General features: G+C 35.7%; 1 protein-coding gene across 2 annotated transcripts in view; it reads right to left on the reverse strand.

The window, feature by feature from the left end:
• fras1 (Fraser extracellular matrix complex subunit 1) overlaps positions 1-19824 on the reverse strand; it is a 266684-nt gene that overhangs the window by 165069 nt on the left and 81791 nt on the right. For both annotated transcript variants that reach the window (XM_023343256.1, XM_023343255.1), the window contains exons 4-10: positions 15997-16089; positions 10951-11110; positions 9524-9657; positions 8186-8269; positions 5134-5235; positions 3836-4027; positions 1235-1324 (exon numbers count right to left, since the gene is read on the reverse strand). In XM_023343256.1, coding sequence (XP_023199024.1) covers positions 1235-1324; positions 3836-4027; positions 5134-5235; positions 8186-8269; positions 9524-9657; positions 10951-11110; positions 15997-16089 — 855 coding nt within the window. The remainder of the gene's footprint in view (positions 1-1234; positions 1325-3835; positions 4028-5133; positions 5236-8185; positions 8270-9523; positions 9658-10950; positions 11111-15996; positions 16090-19824) is intronic.

The following is a 19824-nucleotide window of genomic DNA, read 5'->3' on the forward strand; positions in this document are numbered from 1 at the left end:
TTTAAATAACCAAAATAATCAACAATAATCAAAATAGATTATGAGGTTTCTGTAACCAAAAAACCATTTAGAAAAATAATAATAAGAAGAAGAAATAAGAAAATAAAAAATGTCTTTTATGACTAAAACTTTGTGTTTTAGTCATAAAGCACCTTTTATTCAGGCCCAAACAAATAAAGTAAAAAAAGAGACAATCTTATCTTCTCAGTCTCATCGTGTTTCAACTTCAACTAAAAGACAGGTCTTCCATAAATGTGTGTCATCGTTCTACCTCATTATATTTCCATGCTGTTATCTAAAAGTCCTTTGAGTTTCCAACCAATAATCATTCCGTCACAAAAGCGTCTATTTTCTTTCGCTAATGGTGAAATACTTTCTCCAGGGAGACGAAGAACAATCCATTTAGAGATGATAACTGTGATAACTGCCATTTATGGACTCACTCTGAGCTGCAGCCTTGGGCAAATGTCTTAAGATTTCATAAATATTTTGTCCTGATTGATGTAGTAAAACATCCAAGCTGTGAAATCCAGTTTTCTAGGGCTTCGTTATGAATAATAAAACTGATGAAAGTGGGCCAAGATGTTAACAAAACAAAACTCAAAGCAGCAGAACTTTGTTTTTCTGCCATTATCAATCAAGCTGCTGCAATAAATAATTGTTACCGTTTTGGGTTTGAGTTCATACATTTACTGACTAACATTAATATGGGCAAAAACACATTAAGGACATCTACATTGTTTGGATTTTTTTGTTTTCTTTTGCCACTCTAATAATGTTTATTCTCAAACACTGGAAGTTATAAACAGGCCTGGCACGTTAACAAACTTTGCTGGATGACAAATTGTACCAGAAATTACTGAAATAAGTGATAACATTATCATTTTGAGACTATTTTCAATTTAAAAATATAATTATAATGGGATATTAATGTGAGTACACCCTCTCAATGATAAAAAAAAACAAACTTTTCTAATTTTTGAATTAGAAAACATTTTAAAAATACATAATACACAAAAAATAACTATAATGAAAATGGATTGTGAAGTCTCTGTAACAGAAAATAATAATAATTCAGGGAAAACAGGCAAAAGGGGCAGGAGTGCAGCTAACTACTTCGTATGAGGTGTATCGCTTTTCGACAACATTAAAGAGGAGAATCATTTTAATTTATCATGCGATTAATTGCTTATTGCGACAAGTTTGATTATGTCTTAGAGACTCAGAGTAATACCTTGAACGATTTCCCCTCATAGAGACAAGAAGGCTTCAACGAAGAACATTCTGGACAGCATTTTCCCGGCAGATGAACAAGCTCTGATTCCTAAAACACAAACAAAAAACGGACAAATTAAAAATTTTACTCAAATTTCTTACATTTACAAACATTCACTCATTCTACAATCTATTATTATGACACTGACATAGTTAGCTTTCCTGATGGCTAACTAGCTAAGTAGGCAGATTTTACAGCAATCTTCAAGTAACGGCAAGTGTTGCTAACTCCTCAGTAAGACAAGTGGCTATTGGCTGCCCTAAAACTTGCTAGATGACATCATCGTCTAATTTCCATATTTGGTCATATTGATCTAGGAAGAAGAAGAAAGGACTATCAATGTTGGCAAAACAAAAAGTGATTAAAAATATGTTTAAATCTATAAATGAGCATAATTAATAAATTTTTACAAATTTCTAGTTTGATAAAAATCTTTACTTTTTCAAACAGAATAAAAACCAATAGGACAAAAGCTATGCCACCCAAACATCTTCAATATGGTAAAAAAATTATAAAGGTGTTAAAATGTATCTTGCAATAACCTTCTATAATGATAAAGAAAAAAAACTGAAATCTAAATCTACATCTAGGTCTGTGCATTAAATTTTACTGGACGATAAATTGTCCCAGAAGTTATTGCGATAAACGATAATATTGTTGTAATATAATGGTAATGGCATAATAACGAAAGGAAACATTCTCAAAGATAAATAAACTTTAAATTCTAATGAATGTTTAACACTGGAACTGGAAAACATTTTAAAGAAATAAATAAAAAAAACAACAAATACAACAAATTATGAAGTCCTTCAAAATAAGGGCTGGTTGAGACCAACGCACCAGAGTGAAGTTTTATCATCTAGTTTTTGGTACAAAGAGGGAGAGAAAGGAGAAAAAATAATCACGCAAATGGAAATTATTGACCTCATTTTAATTTATCATGTGATTAATGGATTTATTATTTATTACAACAGGCTTGTCTACATAATTCATATAATTATCAGCATTTGGAAATTATAAATAAATGTTGGAAACAATTTTTTCAAACATTTAAAGCACGTATATTACATTTCTGGCAACAGATTCCTATAAATGTAGTATCAGCAATCAATAACTTTATAAAATAACCTAAACAGTTTGTTCTATTTCTTTTCTTTGGCCTTTGAAGGTTGTTCACGAGTCAAAAAGTCTCAAACAGTATGTATTCAGTCAGTGGAGCATGGCGTTATTAGTGGAGCGATCATAAACCGAACTAGAAATATTAGTTCCTCCTTCTGCCTACCGAGTCAAAAATGTCATTAAACCCATAACCTTCTCTGAACTGTAACGAACACTGAAGCACACACACTCTGGAAACTGAAAAGCTTTGATCTTCACAGCAACGTGACCTTGTTCATTTCAGGGCTGGACAAGTGCCAGTTATGCTACTTACAGTAAATGGCACTTAACAGTTTCAATTATCACCATATAGCATGATTAATGGTGTCTTATTGAGACCCCGCAGAGGGACATTAATGCAATATGATTAAAACTGCTTCATTCCTGCCCACCTTAAAGCAGACATTCACAATAAATAATGGAAACTCCAGTTATTGACCTTAAAAATCTTTGGATTTGCCTAAAAACTCTCCACTAATCCAGAATCCCACATTACCAGCTACCTTAAGAGTCCTAATTACCAGATGAAGTCTCTGTTTTAAACTGGAGCCGATTCCACATGATAAGACCATTATATGTGAAGCACAGAGAGAAACCCTTGCAGCTGTCAGATTAATTCATTTCTTTGGACCAAGCAGCACATTTTAAGGCTCTGCTTCTTCTCATTAGTTCCATCTTGTCTTTCAATTTGCTGCATCTTAACGAAGTGATTATCTGTGACAACCTTATAACCTTTAATGAATATTCTTTCTCCAGTTTCAGACAGTCTGGTGATATAATCTAGCTAAATGTAGAAAATGTAGAAAGAAAATAACTAAGCCAGCCTCCATTGACTCTATAGTTGCATTTTATAGAGACAATACAGGATTTTCGTTTGCAGGAGTGTCGCCTGTTAGTGAGGAAGAGTTCACATTAGCATTCATGGTTAATACTGATTCACTGGATTTAAACCGAATGTGGCATTTAATCTGATTAAGGTTAAAGTTCTCTGCTGAAACTCCTGAAGTAAAGTTCGACACATGAATACTCTAAAGAGAACCGAACCGGCTTCATGCATTCACTCCTGCTTGGTGAGAAAAGTTCTGCTACGTGTTCAGGGTTTCATAAATCCTGATTGAATCGTCTCGGTTATAAACCGACGCTGCGTTTTTCATAAGAAAGAAAAACATTTCCTTTGTAACGTTTAGGGAGGAATTAGTGATGCAAGCTTTAATATTTTTTAAAAGATACTTTGTTTTATTTACTGTGACAACTATTAGGAATTAAAAGATATGGGCATTTGGGTTGATATGGATAGCCAATATTAAAATTGGTGTTATGATCAATAATCAGTTATTACTGATTATCGATCAGTAAAAATGATCGATAAATTGATATGAAAATATCGATGGACAGACTCACCTGTGGACATCCAACATGGCCGCATTCGGCCTTCCGACAGACCACTTGACCCCGGTTACAGGCGCAGAACTCGCACCCTGTGCCGTTCCACATGTCTCCATGGTAACGGACCTCACCCTGGTACAGGCAGCTTCCTTTGGCGGGAGCACATTCGTCGCAACACCGACCGGCGCGCCTCACTTTGGTCAGACCCTGTGTAGAAACGGAAACACAATCCACTACAGGAGAAAGAAAACTCAGAGAAATGTTTCTTTTTTCTGCTTGTTTTGAGAAAAGACGAGAGTCTAAAGATGTTTCTTGTTGCTTTGTCACAGAAAAACACAGCTGGGCCCATCAGGCTGTTCTTCCAGCTTAATGTCAGAGAGCTGAAGAGACCAGATATTTTTATTTTTTATTCTAAAAGATTCATGTTTTGGTTTCTGTCTTGTTTTTCTTTGTCACTTATGTTTTCCAGTTGCTTCTCCACACACACCTGGTTTAGAAGTTTTTTAATTTATTTGTATATATTAGGATCTTGGGTTGTTCAGAGGAATCCTGACCAGAAACTCAAACAACTGAGAGGAGCAGCATCTCTACTCCAACAAAGCAGGCAAAGCGTACCTTCTTCTCTTCAAACTCCAAAAATGTTTTATAAACTGCCTTTTTTTTATTTTACAATCCAATATTTCCACCAAGTCAGTCTTTGCCACAAAATAGTAAAGTACCAGAAATAAAAACAAATAATGTTTCAGATAAGCATTAAAATTATAAACAGTTGAGATTCAGATCTGTTACCTAATCCACATTAAAGGTATCAGCATGCACTTTGCAGCCATTTAATATTTTGGTGTGTGTGTGTACTGTGTTTTACGCTCCCCTGCGATTTCACCACCAATAGTTCCAGTGCACTAAAGAAGCTGCAAGATGAAATTTGCATGCAATTAAGGATTAAATGTCAGGCTGCGTGAATATTTTGTGCATGCATTGTGTGTTTAAGCATTGTGTGTGCTTGTGCGTGCAGGCGTGCGCGCGTGTGTGTGTGTACAAGTATTTGCACTTGTCATGCTGTGTTGCTGTAAAACTGTTACAGAGTTGCACTGTGGGAATTCGCCTCCGTTTTGGGAATATTATGCAAACCTCCCTGATTTATACATTTATACTTCAGCTTCAAGACTTTCTGTTTTGAGTTAGACTTCAAGACTCCTCGTTTTCTTCTTAAGAGTGCATGTGTGCGTGTGTGTGTGTGTGTGTGTGTGTGTGTGTGTGTGTGTGTGTGTGTGTGTGTGTGTGTGTGTGTGTGTGTGTGTGTGATTGCTCACCTTGTCACAGACAGCTGGCCGACAGGTGTCTGTGTGACATTTCGACTGACCCCGGTCGCACACACATGTAGTGCAGGCGTCCTTCTGCCACTGCTCCCCATGCTGCAGGGAGACACAGACGCATATTTAGATCGCTCCAAACTCTGAGTGCGACACCAAAAGCCGATTGAAATCCAGGGAGCTTTCTTCCTGTGAGGGCGAGACAGAAAAACAGGGGCGTCCTGGGAGGGAGGACGCAGTTCAAACACGCAGTCGGCACCGAAATGTCAAACAAATCTTCTGTTTTAGGCTGGAAGAAGAAGAAAGGAGGCAAGAATAATAATTAATAAATGTGCAAAAGGTTAATTAATGAGATTCTGCTTTGTAAAAATGTTCACCAAATCAAGTTTAAGACTTTTTAAAACTATTATGTTAGTCACTCAAAGAACATAACAGAATTAGACTGAATAGATGCACCCCTATGAATCGGGCACATTGTCACCGATATATATCTAGATTTTCTTACAATATCGGACTGATGCAGATTAATATCGGATCTGTGAATCTCTAGAGATTAATGTATTTAACTTACATTATTTTCTAATTAATTTAAGAGTTTTTAAGGCTTTAATTTAGGCTGTATACTGGATTATCTGTCCATCAACTCCATTAATCCAAGACGCAGATCCAGCAGGCAAACACAGACACTTAACTGAGACGATCTCCAGACCTGCCCGAGTTATTCCCAGGCCAGCGGTGATAAATATAATCCCTGCAGCAAGTTCTGGGTCTGCTGCAGGGTCTCCTCCAGGTCAGGAGCGTCTCCAGAACGAGCTGTCAGTTTACCCAGACATGGACATTTCAGCTTCTGTTTATGCTTCCAGCTGAAACTGTGAGTTATTTCCAGACTTCTTAAAAACTTGGCTAGAAGTAAAAATAGCAGACAACGTCAGAAAGAACTGCAAACGTTTCTATTTCCTTTAACTTTTTCACATTTTACCACTTAAGCCTCAACAATAAACTTCAGAGGTTATTTGGGGTTTTATTTGTCAGACAAAGCTGAGCATAAATATGAGATGGAAAGAAAATGAGAAATGTTTTTGCTAAGATTTTCAGACAGAAATCTCTGTTGTGCTGATTTTTGTGTTTTCATGATGTAAAGCCATATTGCTGAAATGTGCCATATAAATAAAATTTTATTTGATTTAATTAATGTCTTGTTGAAAAGTTACTTGCAAGCTAGTTTAGTCTTATTCCAAGTGTGCTAAGATATTTCCACTAGAAAAAATCCCAAAAATACTTTTGTGTTTTTGCATTTTATGAATGGATCTGCTGTTTCTGGCCTTAGAAAGTTGTTAGCAAACATTAGACCAAGAAACACAGCAAGAAGAAAGTTGTGGAGAAGCTTAAAGCAGGGTTAGGTTATAAAACAATACCACTAGCTCTGAACATCTCCAATTAAGTGAATATGTAAATCAAGTAATTTCATTTTGTGCATGTTCCCTCGGACCGGCTTCATATCTGGTGAGTTTCAGGTCTCAAATTTAAAATCCAGTTTATATTGAGGTCGCCGTCCTGCAGACGTCAGATTTAATTCCAACTTAATTTCTCTTTAAAGTTAAACGGCTGAATTAAATATTGACCCAAGGCTCGGAGAATGCAAATGATTTCAGTATTTAAGACATCAAAACACAGAGAAGCTGTTTGAACATCAATCATCTCAGAGTGATTTATGACCTTCCAGGAGGATTTAAATTCTCACCTGAACAAACGGATCAAAAGAGCTCAGAATAATCATTTATATTCAACCTGAACGTTGTTTTAACATTCAGTGACTCGTTCTTCATTTACACACCCTTACCGAGGGTAATAACTGAGCAAAACTCTATCTGTATTTAACAAGTTTAGATTAAAAGAAAACACAAATACAGACTTTTTTTTATTTTTTATTTTGTGTTAACTGAAAAAATAAACTTTTAAAAATCATTGTTTTAATTTAAAAAAGGAAGGAATCTCATTTTGTAGAAAATAGAGGAGAGATAATTCCAGTTAAAACTCATCAACAAAGAAAATGACATACATTAAAATTAGGAAACGTTATGCGTTTCTTTTAATAAAGCAAACACAAAATACATTTTTATATTTTACATCTACCAGTGCATCTCCATAAATTAAGATACTACTGAGAAGTTATTTTATTTTATTAATTCTCATCACTAAAAGTGAAATGTCATATAAATGAATTAAATACTGATGTTTTCAAGCCATTATTCCTGCTAATTATGTTTCTCAGCCAATAAAAACACAACATTAGATTAGAATTTTCCACCAGATCAATAAAAAACTGCTTTAATGCAGAAATACCTGTTTAGAAAGTATTTTCAAACAGTTATCTAATCTAATTTGTGCCTGTTCAATTATTTACCCAAAGGTTTGAGAAAATTAGAGCACTTTGTTTCATTTAAATATTGCATGTTTTGTTAGCAGGTGAAAAAATTAATTCACTGAATTATTTATGGAGATTTTATGTGGGGAAAAAAAACAACAAATTGTGTCCAGTGAGTATTTTACTCTTCATGAGACTTGAGTCTTGGCTGTCTTCAGTCAGAGGCTTCTTCAAATTTGCTGTAATACAGACTGCTACTGGAGATCTCTCCTACCAACACCCATCACTACTGAAGAATTTGAATAAATACAAGTTACAAAAACATTCAATTTCCCTTTGGGATCAATAAATTTAATTGAATAAAACTTAAAGATTGTTTTAGGCGTTTATTTAGGTGCTTGCACATTTCTGTACTTTGTCAATAAACAAGCTAGAAAATATATCTTTTCTAAGACTTTAATACTTAGCAAATTTATTGGCTGATGTACAGAAAATATCAATGATTACATTATTCCTTCCAAAGCTGAGAGCATGTGTGCATTTAAAGATCCAAGCATAGAATAGAGAGGGACACACGATGTGATCAAAGTGAGAGATGAGAGTCTGCACGGCGCTGAAAACACAGCAGGAGGAAACAAACAGCGAGTAAAGAGGACGGATTGAGGCTTTTAGGAGCGCGAGGCCCACCTGGTACTGTGTTCCAGCAGAGAGACAAGGGTTGGACACACACTGGGGACAGCAGTGGCCTGGCTGGATCACCAGGTTCTCATGCTGGAAGAGGAGGAAAACACGTCAGAACAGGTGTAACTTTGGTGAGACAGAGAAAACTCCTTCCTAATATTCCGGTCTTTAACAGGTTCTGAGTCAGAGCAGGACGATACAGCTGGCAAACGTATCATGAAATAAATGTCTCATATCAGTCCATATCTATCGATAATTATTTATCCTTTTTTTGTTTTGTTTTAAATATCTGAAATACAACCAAACTTGTGCTGTGACCTTTTCTGTTTTAACCACAGTTTTTATTTCACATTGTTTTTTTTATTTTTAAACAGTTAGGAGGCAAAGTGGGGGAAACCTGAAACTGCTGCTGTGCCAGTTACTCAGCAGGTCGTTGCTAGGTAACCAAAGCCGGGAGGGAACTTGAAACAGCTTGTTACCCAGCAGGTTGTTTTGTTGCTAGGCAACCAAAGAATGAGTGAGTTAGTTGATTCCACCAGAAGTTGAGCAGTTGAAACCTTTCCTCTGCCTACATCCCCCAGAATGCCGTGTGGTTCTGGATCGGAGTTCAGCAAATATTTCACATATTCTAATCTATCAGTAATCTATCAGATCTATCGTCTATTGATACTGATCGCGTGTCTGTCTCCACTCTGGCCTCATCCGTCTAAAGGACAATATCTAGAAATGTTGTGGTTCATTTAAAGGGAAAGTATTATGTGTTTTTCAGCCACCTGGTGTCATTTTATAGAACAATCAAGTAACTATGTAACCTTCAGTTGATATAAAAATACTACATGACTTAAACTAAAATTGACTTTGTAAATTAGCGCTTTGAAATTGGATCTGAGTCTCTTTAAGAAAGTTTTGGCAACAACCCGGGATTGTGCTAACACACACCTGTTTGTCCCAAACCAACAAACAACCAGTACAACAGCTTTAATGGAAATGTTGATCATCAGTTACTTAAATACATTTAATTTACAGAAAATGGCTGCTGCTTTAATTCTTTATTCCTCTGGATTCAACATTGAAGTACTTAGTTTCTCATTGAAAGCGTTTCTATTTTGATTTAGATGTTGGTTATTAAACAAGGACAGTGTGAAAAACACTATAAACCCTAAACTTTCTTTTTATCATGGCTATTTTATCTAATAATATTGACGCTCCTCTCATCTCTTTGTCTAAATTTCAGCGTCAATCAGCATTAATCTACTGAATTCAAATAACTGAGCTGAGCAGGACAGACATAAAGCCACAGAATAAAAATGAGAGCACTCAAAGTGTGTTTGAGATGAAACTCACTGGTCTACAGGTCACTTGCTGACACTCCACCACCGAACACTGGGCCTTCCCACTGCTGCACACACATCTGGTACACAAGCCGGGCTCCCACTCCTCTCCATCCCTGTAGACCACCGCCTGCCAGGAGCAAGACTCTGACACGCACCAACAAAAACTAAATGAGTAAACAGCAAAGATGGCCGCCGGGTGAAGAGCAGGCTCTGTAAGCATTACTTTCCTGCACGATCTGTGATTGAGAGTCAGGAAACAAAGAGAATTAGCTAATTAGCTGCTAAACGGCGAGATAAATCATTGTCGCTCCAAGACATCATTAGATCCAATATTAACGTTTCAGCACGAATCTGAAGATCTGGTGGAACGTCATACCTGCACGTGGTTAACTAGTTCATAAATATGGCGTCCAAGGATGTGAATTTAAAATTATTCCTGTGTTTCACAAAATCAGTGAAAAAATAAAAACATTCTGGAATTTCAAGATGTGCAACAAAAACAATATCCATCTCTGAAAGAACTCCTCGGCTGAAAAAAATACTTATTTAGTATGAATTTCACATTTTCCAGTTTGCTTTTGTGCAAAAACACAAAATCTTACCAAGTAATTTTGGTCTAATTTCCATTTTAGTCGTACAATAAAACTAAACATACTTACGAGTAACTTTTCAGGAAGAAATAGCAGATCGATTTAAATCAATTATTCCTTACATTGAAGAAAAAATGCTATTTATAAGTTAAATAAATCTGCCAGTGAAGATTTTAGCTTACAAAATGGAAAAAAAGCCTTATTTCACTCAAAGTTAAGCTGAAGGTTAAAGTAAAAATCTGCACAATGCGGCAATATTTTGTACAATTATTTGTCAAAATAGCTGCTAGGATAGTTTCAAATGATATTTGAAGATATTTTAATTTCACTCTCGGTTACACAGAATAGAAATTGTATGTTTTATTTTAAATATTTTTAAAGTTAAGTTAAACAGAAGGTCACTTTATTCAAAAGTAGAGGAACAAACTATTTTAAAGTAATGCTTTATAATTTTTATGCTAAGATTCAATAATCGTATCAACTTGAAAGGTATTCAAAGCAAACTAAGACATTTATTATATATTTTAAGAATACTGATTGAATACAGATGTGTACTTAAGATTACTTCCTGAATTTATAGACCTGTATCATTGTTCCACTAACTCATTATAAAGGTTCCATTGTCTAAATGTCAAAATTGTTCATATTAAGCTAAAAATATTCTGTAACTTGTAATTGTCAGAAATTAGAAGATGAAATTTGCAATTTTTCAAAACAACAATAATTCAAAATATACAGCCTGTATAAGATCTTTGCAGAACAATAAATGCTTTATTAAAAACAATCTAAAACAAATGCAGTCGGTATTAAAGTCTTCATGTACAGTGGAATCTGAAGCAGCTCTCACCTCCATTACTGCCACACTTGGGGCAGCAATCCCCAGTTGGGATGAACGGGTTCTGGTCCGGCGAACAGGTGAGTTGGGGGCAGGGCCGGGCATGGCAGGACACACTCCCTTTAGAGCAAACACACACCGAACAGGGAGAGAGACTCCACTGGCTGTTGTGCTGTGGGAAGCAAAGAAACAAAGGAAAAAAATTAATTACATGGAGAAATAAAACCAAAGGCAGAAATAAGACGGGAAGGAGAAGAGGCAGTGAGATGAAGCAGACGGAGGAGAAGAACTGCTCTAAGCCTGAGTGACAGATGAGAAAACAGACACTGAGTGGGTAGGAAGGATAAAGAGTGACTAAATACAATGGCATATTAGGAACGGTAAATTCCCGCCAAATTTTTATTATAAAACTATTAAACTATAAAGTCTAACAAATTTTCTGAAAAAGAATCTTGGACATTTTTGAGCTCCAAAAGTCAAAGATCTGCAAGAAAAAAAGATTAATCTAAGAAATTTTCTGGGAAAAGCGTGGATTTTTCTGGGTTTCCAAACCAAAAATGTTTGACTTTTCAAGCTCAAAAAATTTCCAAAAGTCAAAGATTTTCACCTTTTGAAGTTTTTCCACGTTTCTTTCCAGAAAATCTCTCAGATTAATCTTCAATTTTTTGACTTTTAATGCTCAGAAATTAAGTGTGAAATAAGTGTAACATAACTTAACTTCCAATGTCCTTGCTAAAGCCAAAATGTTGCCGAATGATTGAAGCAATTTTACTTACATTTTATTTTTTTAATTGAATGAGCCGCTTCAACATTTTACATTTCCTCCATTTTCTAAATCTCACCGTCGTCTCTTTCACTTCTTGTTACTGATTGGCTGGGGTGAAGTCACATGACCACCAACTGTAAACGTAGCGCCGCGTCTTAAAGGGACATGAACACAGCCTACCGTAGCGTAGCCAAAAAAAGAGCAAAAACTACTTTTCTTTTAATTTTTAATAACCTGAAATATCACGTCACGTTAATTTTCGGTTTATCACCCAGGTCTCCCCTTGAGGTCATTTTAATAACCAATATTTCCTGAACAAATATGAAAAATGAACTGCAATAAGGCAAAATTGAGTTTAATTATGTTTAATTTGTCTATATAGCAATTTAATCAAACAAAGGTCAGAGTAAAAATCTTGCTAACGAATACAAATAGATTGATTTGGGTACAAAGCAAGATAAAGCATTTATTAAAGCAGTAAAATAAAATTTAAAGGTTTTCAAACAGATTCCAGAGAATAAGCGACCTAAAACTGAAAGCTCTGCCACCCAATCTGCAGATTTAATCTCTTTAGTGATATACAGAGGTGTATTTAGTGATATACAGGGGTGTATACATTATAACCACAAGTTCAATTTTATATTTATTAATTTCTACATTCCAGTTGTTTCTTTTTAAAGATGTTTGAATAATGTTGCCTATCATAATTTAGAGGTAAGTGTACAATGAAGCAGAAACAATCAAGGGAGAACAACACTGAGGACAGGAATCATTGTGAAGCTGAATTAAAATCAGAGATAACTCCCAGCCAGAGATGGAAGTGCTAAAGGCTGGAAAAAAAAACATGAGACAGGATAAAAAGCAGAAAAAGACAGATTAAAGGAAAGTGTGAACATGAAAAGCAGATGTCTAATTTAAATTTGAGCTGAGCCTCAATAGTTATCTCAAGTGCCTTGGGCTAAATCTAAACTATGCTATAGCTAGCTAGCTAGTGGCTAACAGTAAAAATGATGACTTTTCCTGGATTTCCTTTTAATATGAAATCTTGGCTTTATATACCTCCACAGGCCTTACCCATTCATAAATCTCAAATTTAATCATTTCTATGAATGAGAGAAGTACAGTAGATAAAATCCACAAGTTAATTTCATGCATTTCATCTGCTACTGTAGTGTTTCCCAAAGATTTTCTTCTGGCCCCACCAGTGTTTCCCAAAGATTTTCTGGGCCCCCCTATGGATTACAATAAAATCCCCCCAAAAACGAATAACAAAGTTGAGCTTTTTGGCACTGCGTCCCCTCTAGGGGCCGCGCCCCACACTTTGGGAACCACTCTGCTACTATATCAATATGAGGGTGATGTATACTAGTCCTTTCCCTTTTAAATTACATAAATAAACATAAGCATTAAATTAAACCATATTAAATAAAACAACCCATCTAAACCTGAATTAAGAGCAAACAAACAGCCAGTGTGGGTAGAAAAAAAGAAACACAAGAACAGTTAAAAAAAAAAACCTCAACCATTATGGGGGGAAAAATCTAAGTAATTTGTGATTCACAACTACTAAAATCTATGGAGCTAAATTGGCGCCATAAAGTTTTTTCAACAGAAGAAATATTGAAAATTAGAAAAAAGATTTGAAACAGAGAAAATAATTTGAATCTGAGAAAAATAGTTTTAAAACTCAAAATAGAAATTTGAACCTAAAAAAAATTAAAACCTGAAGATTTGAAACTGAAAAAAATGTTTTAAAACTGAAAAATAAAAAAAAGTTTCAAAACTACTTCTCTAATTCAAGTGTTTTTCCCAAGTTCAAAATAGTGTTTAAATTTCCAACTATTTCATTTTTTTCCCCTTTGAACAAATTTTATGGGCTCAATTTAGCTCCGTATAAATCATACATTTAATTATCTGATAGACAGAACTATATAAAACACACTGGAATGAATCTGTGAGTTTATATTGAATGCCATTCCTAGAAGCTCTGTCTCTTTAATTAACCAACCAACAAACTGTCAGGTTTCTCCTTCACAACTGAACATTTAAATTTTGTAAATGTGCTAAAATAAAACCAGTAAGCGACGACACTTTTGTAAACATTCAAGTTCAGTTTGAAAAATCATTTAGAGCTTAAAATACAATTAAGGGAGTCAAGTCTTTTGATGTCTGCAAAATAGTTTCCAACAACCGACTACTGTTCATGAGTTGCAGCAGTTTAAAAATATTCAGTCCTTTGGTGGAAAAAGATTAAATCCTCAAAAAAGCCATGACTTCTGAGCACAACTCCTCCCCCAGCTGCCCAGATCCGTGTGAAGCGCCATGCCACTGCGATGCCAGCAGAATCTGGAAGCCCTGCCAAGAAAAAGACTTGTTTCTCTTGAGAACTTGTACTGTCTAAATTGGCTGCCAAAAGCTGAAGGACACTTGATTGAAGATAAACAAGGGAGTGATGCTTTTGTGTGAGGAGAGGAGGAAAAGTCTCAGGAAACAAGTTTTTTATGAAGATGAATGCCAGTAATGTCAGAAAATGTATCAAAACACAATTCTGCTTCCATTGGTGAATGAATAAAAGAAGGCTGTATTAGACAGAGACTTGAAGCTGGAAATGGAGAGAATTGCAGCTGACTCATTTTTGATGTTTTGTGGTATTTTCTTGCAGAAAAGACTCACCAATTTTATGTTGGACAATACTTTCAGTAATAAACAAACACAAAACGCAGCATAATTGAGATGTGGAAGAAAAATAATAAATGGTACGAGACATAATTACCAAATAAAAATTGGGAAAAAATTAGTTGGGTTTGCAGCATTTTCATTTTGAGCCACATCAAGATAAGAAATATCCTCAAATTTGGGGGAAAATAAAGCTAATAAATCCCATTAACACATTGGGTAAATATGCTTTAGATCAATGATGTCCAAACTTTTTGCCATGAGGGCCAAATTATTAAGTTGAAAGCACTTTGGGGCCACAAAAGGTATTTTATAGCGGCAGTATTATGTGTTTTCCAGCCATAAAGTATAATTTTATAGCACAATTCAGTAATTATATTACCTTCAGTTCATGCTATATATATCAAATATGACTTCCAGATTCAACGTCCTGAAATTGGGCTGCTGTCTCTTTAAGAAACTCCTGCTCTTTCTGACACTCTGCCTTCAGGAAGTCACCACAACAGAAATACTGCCCCTTTAAAACAACCTTTTTGTGCCTTTTTGTATTTTATTTCCACAGTAATAAACTAAAAATGCAAAGTTTGATTTAAATCAAACTTGTAGAAAATGGATCTGTAAATCATGGTAGGTTTTTGTTATTGTCAAACATTTTCAAACTGCCTGAGATTGTCTATTTTTCTTTTTTGGGCTCTAGATGATTTGCGTTTGAGTAAAATGGGTCGATGTATGTGGTTACTGTAAAGCTAAGACGAAAGCAGAAACATCGTTAATTATTGGCAATCTATTTTTATACCTCATTTTTATTAAAACAGGATGTCATTTATTTGAAAAAAACCTTCCCTATAAGATGAAAACGAGTCCATTTGCAGCAACTTGTGCAACACATTTACCACATAGCCAGGGAAAAAAATGGGGAAGAAAATGAGTTAATATTTGCACAGACCACTGATGTTAAAATTGGTCCATCCAGTCCAACTTTCCAATTTTAGAGTGAAATTACAGTCCTTGCCACCTCGAAAAGACATTTCTGAGTAATATTTGAAATATTTTACAGACAGAGAACACACTGAGGAAAAAGCCGAACTCCCAAGAAAGCCAGAAAGCTAATATCCATCAATACTTATAAGCCATACCCGCCTGTTTTTCTCCTTTCAGGCTTGTTGGCGTCCAGCTGCTGCTGTTAGCATCCCACATTTGACCCTAAAGGTCATCCCAGAAGTATTGGATAAGGTTGAGATCAGACTTTTTGCCCCAACTAAGAAAGCAATTCTTTCCGAACAGCCTTTCTACCGAAGGCAACATTATTTTAAAATAGGAAAAGTCAGAAATTATTTGAGCTAAACTAATAAAAAATGATCACCATAAGCTGCTGATTATTAAATTATTAAATTGATTAATTCTGTAATAAACATGTAGGGAGCAAAAGTATTTATTCAGATTTTTTTTATGTGGCAGCCACAAATTTGAGGTGTTTTTAATTTATCTTTTTAATTTATCATGCAATTAACTGATTTATTGCTAATTGCAACAGGCGTATGTGTGTTTATTAGCTCTAAACGGGTTAAAAGATGTCAGAGAAAGGACAAAAAGCAACACTTTTGGACTCTACTCACCCCATAAGTAACTCCTTCGTACTGGCAGGAGTCCTGGGATGAGGAGATGCACTCTGGACAGCACTTGTTGGCAGGAATCCTCAGAAATTCACCCTGTAGGATAAAAACACACAAAAACATGAATACAAGCTGAGCCTGACCAAACACACACACACATTAACCCAGAGTCAGGAAGGGAAAATAAATAACCAGCACCGAATACAAAGCACATCAAATTCAGCATGTCTATTTCCATGGTTATTAACTGCCAAGAGGTTCCGATAGTAATGAATATATAAGGACTTTATCAGATACACCACATGTGCAGGCCTGCAACAAATATACAATACACCAGGCTGGACCTTTTGTTTATTTATGCTTTTTTGGGGGGGCCTCTGTTTTCACGTGGTAATTGAAGGCGGAAAGTGTGGCAGGAATCAAATGAGAAAGCAGCAACAGCCGGGCTTTGGTAGTTTAGGTATTGTTTATCGGAATAAAAATGGTAAGAGAAGGAAAAAGTGATAGGGAAGAAATACAATTTCTGGAAGGTGAAAATAAACATCCCCACGGAGCGTCAACAGCTGTATTGTGTTAATTGAAAAAGGGGGAGGGGTATATACATGGATTGCAGCAGAAGGCAAATTGTTTCTGAACAAGCACAATAAAAATCTACTGCATGAATGGAAAAGGAGAAGTGTGGTCGGTAACAGATCAGTGTTAAAATGTGCCTCACAGCTCAGCATCCATCATCCATATATTTCATCTAATACATTATCCTTAGTAAATAAACGCCTAATATAAAACAAGCTTTTTTATATAAACTCACTATCTAAGGACATGCCAGTCAGGATTTTATTAGCGATTTCCAATTTTCTTTAAGGTTTGACCTGATTCAAATAGTAAACTCATTTCCCCAGCGATTAAAAACAGCAGTTATCAAGCCACTAATAAAAAGAACAACCTGGACAAATCACTACTGCAGAATTACAGGCCAATCTCCAGCCTTTCATTCATCTGCAAGGTCGTAGAAAAAGTTGTGTTTCAACAGTTAAACAATTTCCCAACCGGTTTGACGTCAAAGTGTTCAATGACATCCACATAAACACAGATTGTGGAAGAATCACAGTGCAGCTTTTGACGCTATTGACCATAAAATATCACTGAAACAACTGGAGAGTTGGGTAAGATTGTCTGATTCTGGTACATAAAGGGGAGCTATGATGCAAAATTCACTTTTTGCATTTCTTTATACTTCCATTTGGGCATCAACTGCTTCTAAAAACAGGCCAAATGCTTAAAAAAAAGAAAACCAAGCTGTTTTTGGCAATAAGAAGAATTTATTTTGTCTTTTTTAAAGAGTTCTTTCAAAAACCTCTAGATTCCGCCGTAACCTAGCAACCCTTGCCAACACTAGCCTCGTTACCTAGCAACCCAAGTTGAGTTCCGGCACATTTGGTCAGCTGGTTTTGCTGCTGTACAATGGCTACTGGAAAAGACAAGGTCTTGTTGTTGACTTATCATCCAGAAACCACTTGCTGTACTCTTGTTGGTTGTGCAGGAGGCTCTACTTCTGCTTTTCAAAATCTGTTTGCAGCCATTTTCACATGCAAGTGTAAATGTTGAGTTGGGGCCAGCAGCAGCTTATTTTGATTTAAAGTGCCAGGAGGCCGTAAAACAGCTCATTCTAGACAGAACTAGATATCTCACCATCTAAGAATGATTTTGTGCAAAAAATAAATAAATAAATAATGTTTTGTGTAGCTAATATACCTATCCTGACCCATTTTAAAAAAGCATAAAAGGTCACATTTAAACTGGGTTGAGTCTTACCCAAAGAACATGAGGGAACTACTGTTTCTCATCAAAACAGGCAGAAGTCACATGAGGTACCACAAGGTTCCTACCTGGGGCCCCTGTTATTTAATAACTACATGCTCCCACTTGTTCAGGTGGTAACAAATAATAAGATTAGTTACCATAAATATGCAGATGATACACAGCTCTACATTATGATGTCACCTGTCGACTCCATGCTCTGAACAGATGCTTAAAACAAACCAATTCCATAACTTTCTCCAGCTGAACAGAAGCAAAACTGAAGTTATTATATTTGGGCCTAAAGAGGAACAATCTAGAGTCAACCCACAGCTCCAGTTATTGCAACTAAAAACTGCCGATCAGCCCCAAAATCTGGGTGTAGTGATGGAATCTGACCTGACCCTTCAGAGTCACATAAAGACAGTTACAAAGTCGGCCTTCTATCACCTGAAGAACATTTCCAGGGTTAAAGGACAACAAAATCTTGAGAAACTCATCAATGTGTTTATCTTTAGTTACACTGACTAAAGACGAACAGGCCTACCTGAAACGTCAACCAAACAGTTTCCATATTGAAAATGTAACATTTATCTAACTGAAAAGTAAAAAAAAAAACATTTACCCAGTTTTTATATATTTTTGTCTGGTGATCATATTTACAGACATATTTTTGTTAAATGCCTTTGTTCTTTTGTCTGTATCATCCACAGTTTTATCATCTGGGTCTAGTGATGGACTCTGACCTGAACCTTCAGAAACACATAAAGACAATTACAAAGTCGGCCTTTAATCACCTGAAGAACATTTTCAGGAATAAAGGACTGATGTCCAGCAAGATTTAGAGAAACTCACAATTGTTTATCTTTTTACTCTTTTAATGTAAGAGTGTCACAGGCCTGCCTAAAAGGTCAACCAGACAAAAATCTACATTTCTCTTGCACAGAAAAAAAGTTACCCAACTTTTTTTTTTCCTGTTGATAAATGTCAAATGTACTTTTTTTGATAAATGTATGTCTCTTTATCTGTAATGTCCAGAGTAAGCCCCAAGGTGTGAAAAATGTTTTTCACTTGACAGGTTGCTTCGAATAACTATTAAACCAGCACTAAACAATCTCCAGATGCTCTACAGAAAGGTCAGTTTGCAGAGAACAGAAAAAGTAAGATAAATGTGCGCTCAAATACCCAAGATGGGGATTTTAAAAGAAAGGCATTTATTCTGAGCCTGGCAGATGATTCGATCTCCACAGTTTTATCGGTTTGGGTGACGGGGAGTCAGATTTAAAGAGCTTTCTTAATGGTGGGGGTACATGGGTTGCTGAGCATGATGACTAACTTTTAATTAGCGCCGCATTGCCAGCCAGCAGAGTGGAATCCATCAGACATTGATTGTTGCCTTAACTCAGCGTGGGGATCATATCTGAAGCCATTACTGCAGGCTTTATGTTTAAAATTCCATTTAGGGAGAAGAAGGGGATGGAAAAGAGGAATAGATGGAGTTTTGAGATAACTGTTTTTAAAATATGTTTTCAGGGAGTTCCAGCAGAGAGGAAACTTGATTCAATGGGACTAAATGTGACTAAAGCTGCAACCTGCTGCACAAAAAAGCTCCATGCAGAGAAAAGACATAAGATACATAAATAGGAAAGCCTTGCAAACATTTGAGATCAGAAACTTTTTACTTCCGGAATAATTTTTTGTTTTATTACAGATGAGTTTTGATCAATATTCCCATCCATTTTGGGATTGTTGGTCAATACGCTGCTCATGAGGAGTTTAAAAGGTCTTTTTATCAGTCAAGGGTCTGCAACCCAGAGCTGCAACTTTGGCCAAACATGTTGGAGACCTAAGAGACCTTTTTTATTAGAAACATGTAAAAAAAAAAAAAAGATTTAAAAATATATTAGCAGCAAACTTGCAAATTCGTTTTTCATTTTCCTTTTCTTTGGAACAATTCCTTCATGTTTGAAAAATTTTATTTTTTTGTTCTAAAAACCCAGAATCACAAATAAATATCTAGTTTTTAAAACTGAA

Source organism: Xiphophorus maculatus, chromosome 12, assembly GCF_002775205.1.
Source record: "Xiphophorus maculatus strain JP 163 A chromosome 12, X_maculatus-5.0-male, whole genome shotgun sequence".
Lineage (NCBI taxonomy): Eukaryota > Metazoa > Chordata > Actinopteri > Cyprinodontiformes > Poeciliidae > Xiphophorus > Xiphophorus maculatus.